Source organism: Echiichthys vipera (assembly GCF_963691815.1).
Source record: "Echiichthys vipera genome assembly, chromosome: 5".
NCBI classification, from domain to species: Eukaryota; Metazoa; Chordata; class Actinopteri; order Perciformes; family Trachinidae; genus Echiichthys; species Echiichthys vipera.
The window spans coordinates 2,791,021-2,798,792 of NC_139830.1; the positions used below are offsets into that span (position 1 = coordinate 2,791,021).

Below are 7,772 nucleotides of genomic sequence, written 5' to 3' on the forward strand. Positions count from 1 at the left end.
GCTGCACAGGTGTAGGATTGCAAAGGTGAGGGCGGGGTTGTTCTAAAGCATGTTTTTACCGGCTCGTTACCTTGGTTGCTCCTCCCTCTCCCCAGGGCAGGGCAAGTCCCAAGGTGTCTGTTCAGCAGTAGTAGTTTACAAAATGTAAGATAAGACAAGGTGAGATGAGATAAGATAAGACAAGATAAAACTTGCCGTTTACATGCAAATTTTCCTTGCACGTGCTCCAGCATCACCAGAATAACACAAAACGACATTGGCTAGAATTACTGCCTTGTGGGTGTACGCCAAACAGGAAGTGTTTTGGTAGTGAGGGTTTCGATCTAGCCCCGTATGCATTTTTTATGTTTCCACAACATTTGTCTATCACCTTGTCCCCGCGAGTGACACATATGATGTGTTGTTCAGCGACAGGGGAGTGACAGTTTGAGTTTACAATGGTTAAAGTCTCCCAGGATGAAAACTAGTGCTACAGGTGTTCTCTGCACGTGGTTATGAACACAGTTATTGGAGCTGCTGCCCAAGCTGCATTTCCACGAGCAGGAACATCGGCTAAATAGATGATAATGTTCCCAGGGTTATTGTCTGGCCATCGCTCCCCGTTCTGTGATTGGTTCCCTCGCTGAGGCGAAAATCAGATCCGTGGAATCCAGGTTGCCGAGCGAGGCGAGATGAAATTGCACGCCAAGGCAGACTTCCATCGCGGCCCGGTGAGTAAAACTGTTCTACCCTTAAGTGAGGCACACTTCCATCGCAGGCCGGTTTAGATGCAAAATGACTAAAAACAGTTGCAAAATGACTAAAACTTGATGCAAAATGACTCAAACTTGATGCAAAATTATTCATACTTGATGCAAAAGGACTCAAAATTGTTGCAAAATGATTCAAACTTGATGCAAAATGACTAAAACTTGATGCAAAATGATTCAAACTTGATGCAAAATGATTCAAACTTGATGCAAAATGACTCAAACTTGATGCAAAATGATTCAAACTTGATGCAAAATGATTCCAACTTGATGCAAAATGACTAAAACTTGATGCAAAATGACTCAAACTTGATGCAAAATGACTAAAAACAGATGCAAAATGATTCAAACTTGATGCAAAATGATTCAAACTTGATGCAAAATTATTCAAACTTGATGCAAAATTATTCAAACTTGATGCAAAATGACTCAAACTTGATGCAAAATGACTCAAACTTGATGCAAAATGACTAGAAACAGATGGAAAATGATTCAAACTTGATGCAAAACGACTCAAACTTGATGCAAAATGACTCAAACTTGATGCAAAATTATTCAAACTTGATGCAAAATGACTCAAACTTGATGCAAAATGACTAAAACTTGATGCAAAATGATTCAAACTTGATGCAAAACGATTAAAACTTGATGCAAAATGAGTGGCAATGTCTGTTGCACTCTGTCACATTTAGTTATTATTTGATTTATGTTTTTATGCTTATTGTTACTCTGATCTTTTCCCATCTTTGTGTTGAAACTGTTGCACAATCATTTCCCTCGGGGATAAATGAAGCTTCTTGAATCTTGAATCTTGAATTTGAGGGACAACAGAAACATTGACAGCCAATCGGAATAACCCTCAACCTCTACGTAATCATAAATAAAGTGTAGAATACTTTTATCCAGAATGAAAATTGATAAATAAAAGCTTGGTTTGTTTTCGCTCTTTATTTCCCTTATTCGTTTCTCAGTCATTTCTTTATATGTACAATAAATAAATACGTCTAAAAATATACACCCACAGGTTATCCGTGCTGTAGTTCACATTTTAGTGCTGTGTCCAACATAATCATTGCCTCGTTCGAAGCTCTGTGATGGGCCTGAAGTGCTCCCCCTCTTCCTCTCCTCCTCAATGATCCTCACCGCCACCTCCCGCTTGGCGATGGAGTGCGGAGTGTCTGCGGGGTTGTCGTAACCTTCCTCACAGATGGAGGAGGAGGAAGAGGAAGTGGAAGTGGCGGCGGGGTCTGTGTGGTCGGTGGGTGTTGGCACGGCGTTGAAAGTGATGAAGCCGATGAGGATGACCACCAGCGAGACCAGGTAGAGTCCAGAGAACTGAGGCGGGCAGAGAGCACGGAGGTTATACGATGATGATGCAGACGCAGTTTGGGGACATTCATACGCTTCGTGTTTCTTTGTTGTTCTCTCAATTCAAACAGTAGCAAAAGACAGACTTTGATGGTGTGTGTGTGTGTGTGAGTGTGTGTGTGTGTGAGTGAGTGTGTGTGTGTGTTCTTATACAGCTATCTTTGTGTGGAACACTAGAGTCTCCGTACAGAGTGAGGACATTTTGGCACGGTCCTCAGTTTTTCTAAGGCTTGTTTGGGAGTTAAGACTTGGTGTGTGTGTGTGTGTGTGTGTGTGTGTGTGTGTGTGTGTGAGTGTGTGTGTGTGTGAGTGAGTGTGTGTGTGTGTTCTTATACAGCTATCTTTGTGTGGAACACTAGAGTCTCCGTACAGAGTGAGGACATTTTGGCACGGTCCTCAGTTTTTCTAAGGCTTGTTTGGGAGTTAAGACTTGGTGTGTGTGTGTGTGTGTGTGTGTGTGTGTGTGTGTGCGCGCTCTCACATTGTACTGGAAGAGGAAGATCCCACAGAAGAGGCTGAAGAGGTCGGCGGTGAGCAGGGAGAGGTTGACGGAGGTGGCGCTGGTCAGCTTCACCACCACGGGCATACAGCTGTACAGCACGTACATACAGAGCGCGTAGGCGGAGAACAGGAGCCCTGAGAGCACAGACACACACACACCTGTTAGTCAGTGACAACTCAGACGTTAAGTAAGTAAGTAAACGTTATGAATGAATGGCAATGACTAGGTGAAATCTAATGGTCAAAGAGTTTCCTTAGTAGAGAGATGATGAGTACTGACCGACTTGCCAGCTCCACTGGATGGATGCAACTTCATCACGTTCCAGGATCACCCTGGGTAAAGAAGAAAACACAGCAAAACACCACATTAAGGGCGCAGTCCCACTGTGCCTCCGTCCCGTGCCCCGGGCTTTAGGGTCCTTGTCCCCCCCTCCAGGCCCGTTTGTACTCACACTACCTGGGCCTCGGAGAATGCTTCTTGCTGCCTATACGTCATCACGCCGTAACACGTCACACGCATTGATGACGTCATGGCGATGCGTGGCTTTGTTTCCAGATCTTTCCGTAGACCTCGGAGTTTTTGTGCGTCTTGTCGACTGTTTTTGAATCTTTTCATCGACCAAATCTGCAGTAAACACTCCACCTCCGCATCACACCAACGTGAACCTTTCACCGCCATTGTTTGAAATGTCCGCGCATGGTCCCTCCTTCTTTTTTCTATGTCCCAACAGGCGCACAGGAAATGACCTCAGAGCCGCCGTAGGCCTCGTGCTCGTACACGTGCGCACGCTCGTGCTCGTACACGTGCAAACGTGCTTTACTAAAGCCCACCTCTCCCAAACGGGCCTTGGCACGGTACGGTTGCACTCACACTGGTCAAAGGAACCAGACTTTAGCCGTGAAACGTCCTGGGGCACGGTACGGACGGACAGTGGGAGTGCGCCCTTACAAACATATTGAAGGAATCTAAATCTGGATCACATCTCCACACACACACACACACACACACGCTTACATCTGTACGGTGCTGATGACGGTGCCGAACAGGCCGACCATGCCCAGGAACTCCACCCTGCTGAGGTTCTTCACCGTGTATTCCTGACACACGTTGGACACGGCGTACAGCGAAGCACTGAGCAGCACCAGGCCGTCACCCAACAGGATGTTCGAGGCTGAGGACACGAGAGGGGAAGACGCGTCATTTCTGTGGACACACCCGTCCTAAAGAGGCAACACGCACTTTCTTTTTTATCTGGAGAGACGTTCATACAGTGAACCTCTCTCTAGGGTTCACCCAACAATTCCTCCATGAGCAAACATCCACAGTGACAGCATCTGTGTGTGGACCTCTGTCTGTAGTCATTTTAAGTTTTATGTGATCATTTAGTGATTCTTTGTTTTCTTGTGGTCATTTCGTATCTCTTTGGTAATTTTCTGTCACTTAATGGTCATTGTGTGTCACTTAGTGGTCATTTTGTGTCACTTTGTAGTCATTTTGTGCAACTTAGTGGTTATTTTGTGTCACTTTGTGGTCATTTTGTGTGACTGTGTTTTTTTTATGTCACTTTGTGGTTATTTTTTGACACTTTGTGGTCATTTTGTGTCACTTAGTGGTCATTTGTTGTATTTTTTTGTCATTGTATATTACTTTGTGGTCATTTTGTGTCACTTAGTGGTTATTTTGTGTTGCTTTCTAGTCATTTTTGTGTCACTTTGTTGTCATTTTGTGTCACTTTGTGGTCAATTTGTGTCATTTTGTGGTCATTCTGTGTGACTGTTTTTTATGTCACTTTGTGGTCATTTTGTGTCATTTTGTGTCACTTTGTGGTTATTTTGTGTTGCTTTGTGGTCATTTTGTGTCACTTTGTGGTCATTTTGTGTCACTTAGTGGTCATTTCGTGTCACTTTGTGGTTATTTTGTGTCACTGTGGTTTTTTATGCTACTTTGTGGTCATTTCTTGTTAATTTGTGTCTCTTTTTTGTCATTATTTGTTACTTTCTTGTCATTTTATGTTGCTTTGTGGTCATTTTGTGCAACTTTGTGGTCATTTTGTGTTACTTTGTGGTCAATTTGTGTCACTTTGTGGTCATTTTGTGTCACTTTGTGTCATTTTGTGTCACTTAGTGGTTATTTTGTGTCACTTTGTGGTCATTTTGTGTCACTTAGTGGTCATTTTGTATTACTTTGTGGTCATTTTGTGTCATTTTGTGTCACTTTGTGTCATTTTGTGTCACTGTGGTTTTTTTATGCTACTTTGTGGTCATTTTGTGTTAATTTGTGGTTATTTTGTGTCTCTCTCGAAACAAGAGTTGTTTGCAGTCGCTCTGACGAACTGAACGAGGAAACACTTGAAGTTGTTCTTACTCGAGCCCTGGTCTCGTCCAGCCAGCAGGTCGGCCCCCACCATGGCCCCCACCCCGAGCACACAGATGCAGACAGCTACGTAGTGGATCGGCCTGTAGCGTGTCTTCAAAACCCACCAGGACAGGATCATCAGGACCGGGACCACAAAACAGTCCAGCAGCTGGAGACAGGAAGTCAGAAACACAGATATCAAGTCATACAGATCGATTTAACCCTTTGGATTCATTGAATCTCGCGTAACCCTTGACATACATTTGTAATTCACTGCTAAAGGCTAGCAGGCGTAGCTAATGGGTCACAGTTTGTCTGATTCTGGTGGGACAATTAAAGAGTTTTGATGCTCACACACCGCCTGCACCCACCTGAACGCTGGTGAGGGTGGTGTACTGGTACGCTTTGACCACAGCGTAGTTGGCTTCCACGTCCACCAGCCCCAGCAGAAGGTACTTCCACCAGCGCCTCTTCAGAATCTGTAAAATATTGCCATCCCCTGTGTTTTTTAAAGGGGAACACCCCTGAACTTCAGTATGTCAGTATTATCTCTATCATAGAAAAGAGGCGTGTGTTCGAGGTGTTAGGTGCTGTGGTGTGACCTGTTCTGCAGAGCAGCATGGTGGTGTAGGTGCCGCACAGCAGGGCGTAGTTAAAGAGGCTCTGCAGCATCGGCGTGTTCACGTGGAAGCTCGTGGCCAGGTACTGAGAGGTGATGGCCGTCCCACAGATGAGCACGGCCAGGCCCTGACCCATGGCTAACGTCTTGGCCAACTGCCTGAGAGAGAGAGAGAGAGGGAGAGAGAGAGAGAGAGAGAGAGGGAGAGAGAGAGAGAGAGAGAGAGAGAGAGAGAGAGAGAGAGAGAGACAGAGAGAGAGAGAGAGGGAGAGAGAGAGGGGGGGAGAGAGGGAGAGAGAGAGGGGGGGGGGAGAGAGAGAGGGAGAGAGGGGGAGAGAGACAGCAACAGAGAGAGAGAGAGGGGGGGGGGAGAGAGAGAGAGGGAGAGGTTTTTGCATCTATTTTTAGACATTTTGCATGTTTTTGTGATGGTTTTGCATCTATTTTTAGTCATTTTGCATCTTTTTGTGGTGTTTTGTATCTATTTTTAGTCATTTGCACCTTTTTGTGGTGGTTTTGCATCTATTTTTAGTCATTTTGCATCTTTTTGAGGTGGTTTTGCATCTATTTTTAGTCATTTTGCATCTTTTTGTGGTGGTTTTGCATCTATTTTTAGTCTTTTTGCATCTTTTTGTGGAGGTTTTGCATCTATTTTCAGTCATTTTTCATTTATTTATATTCATTTTATATTTATGGAGTGGGAAAAAGAGATATTAGTAAAAAAAACACTGAATATGTCAATTAAATGGCTTCAATGTTAACATTTCGGTTCAGAAATGTGTGTAAATTAGCACAAATCTGACAAAGATAATGCATCATTTGCACATTTAAACATAACATTTGAGAACAATTGTAATACAAAAAGTATTTGTCTTAATGTCAGTAACCAACTGAGGAAGTTTCTCAATGACACATAACAGTTAAAATGTTTCACTGTATTCACCTGAGGCGTCTCCCATTCGCTTAAATACTTTTTAGGTTTTTAATGCACTCTTTGTTTGTGCTGGAGTGTTTTAACAGTTTAATTTTAGCACTTTTACCCAGGTGAGTGAGGAGAATACTTCTGTTCACCATAATCTTACAGGAAAAGTCTGACATTTTGACTGAAAACGTGCAAAAACAGCTCGCCTGACGGTCCAAACACGTCCTCCTGTGGTCACTCACCAGGTGCAGACGTCCTTGGGGTTGAACTTCCTGCTCCTCGGCACGACTCCACCGCTTTGGCTCTGGTCACACATGTTCCCGGACCCATCCGCGCGCTGCTTGGTCGCCATGTTGCCTCACCAGTGATGGAGGAACCCTCTCCTGAGCTCTTAACTCCTTGGCTTTCGCTGAATGATTGACGACTCAGAGGGCGAAGATCGCTCTGTCACTGATCTGTGTGTGTAACATGTCGATGTGACACTTACAGATAAGAGCTGGTGATGAGATATAGACTCAAAGAAGTCGTCACCACTGTGCTTCCTTTTCTTTTCACTCTCATCTGATATCTGCTGATGAGATAACGTGTGTGGAAGGAAAAGTGCTTCATCAAAGTAACTAAGCACATTAACTCAAGGAAGGAATGAATGAATGCTTTATTTCAAACATGTGAAAAACAAATCACACTTGAAGCACGAGTCATTAAACCCCTTTGTATGTTTGTAAAGGAGCAGGAAGAAGGATCAGCTTATTAACTCCTACCCCTTCTCCACTTAGTACCTGGAACTACAGGTTTTCTTACTTCCTGTGTATCCTGGTTTTATTTAATACGCTCAACAAAACAAACAATCACCAACTAACAACACAATAACCGCTTATGTAAAAATAATAAATGACAAGTATGGCGACATGTGAGAACCCTGGTGTTTTTCACACCCTCTTCTTCTTCCCTGTGCCTCGTAAACACCGTTGTACTGTTGTTTGACTTCACTCATGGTTGGACGTCGTCTGAGCTCCTCCGCTCGTCTGTTCCACAGTTTCCCTCCACATACTGAAATACAAAAGGTTTTTAAAGTTGAGCGTGCACACAGATGTTTTAGATTCAGTTCCTATTGTTAATGCATTTATTTATTATTTTATTTATACATTTATGTATTTATTTATTATTTTTTTAATGCATTTATTTATTATTTTATTAATGCATTTATTTATTATTTTATTAATGCATTTATTTATTATTTTATTAATGCATTTATTT

General features: G+C 43.3%; 2 protein-coding genes across 2 annotated transcripts in view; both read right to left on the reverse strand.

The window, feature by feature from the left end:
- aamdc (adipogenesis associated, Mth938 domain containing) overlaps positions 1 to 7,772 on the reverse strand; it is a 56,118-nt gene that overhangs the window by 44,804 nt on the left and 3,542 nt on the right. The window lies entirely within an intron of this gene.
- Positions 1,791 to 6,867, reverse strand: LOC310947359 (solute carrier family 35 member F2-like; the record flags this gene model as incomplete). Its single annotated transcript, XM_083914149.1, has 8 exons — positions 1,791 to 2,084; positions 2,599 to 2,753; positions 2,899 to 2,951; positions 3,634 to 3,790; positions 4,984 to 5,143; positions 5,346 to 5,473; positions 5,577 to 5,752; positions 6,758 to 6,867. 8 exons carry the CDS (start codon positions 6,865 to 6,867, stop codon positions 1,791 to 1,793), a joined length of 1,233 nt encoding a protein of 410 aa, XP_083770275.1.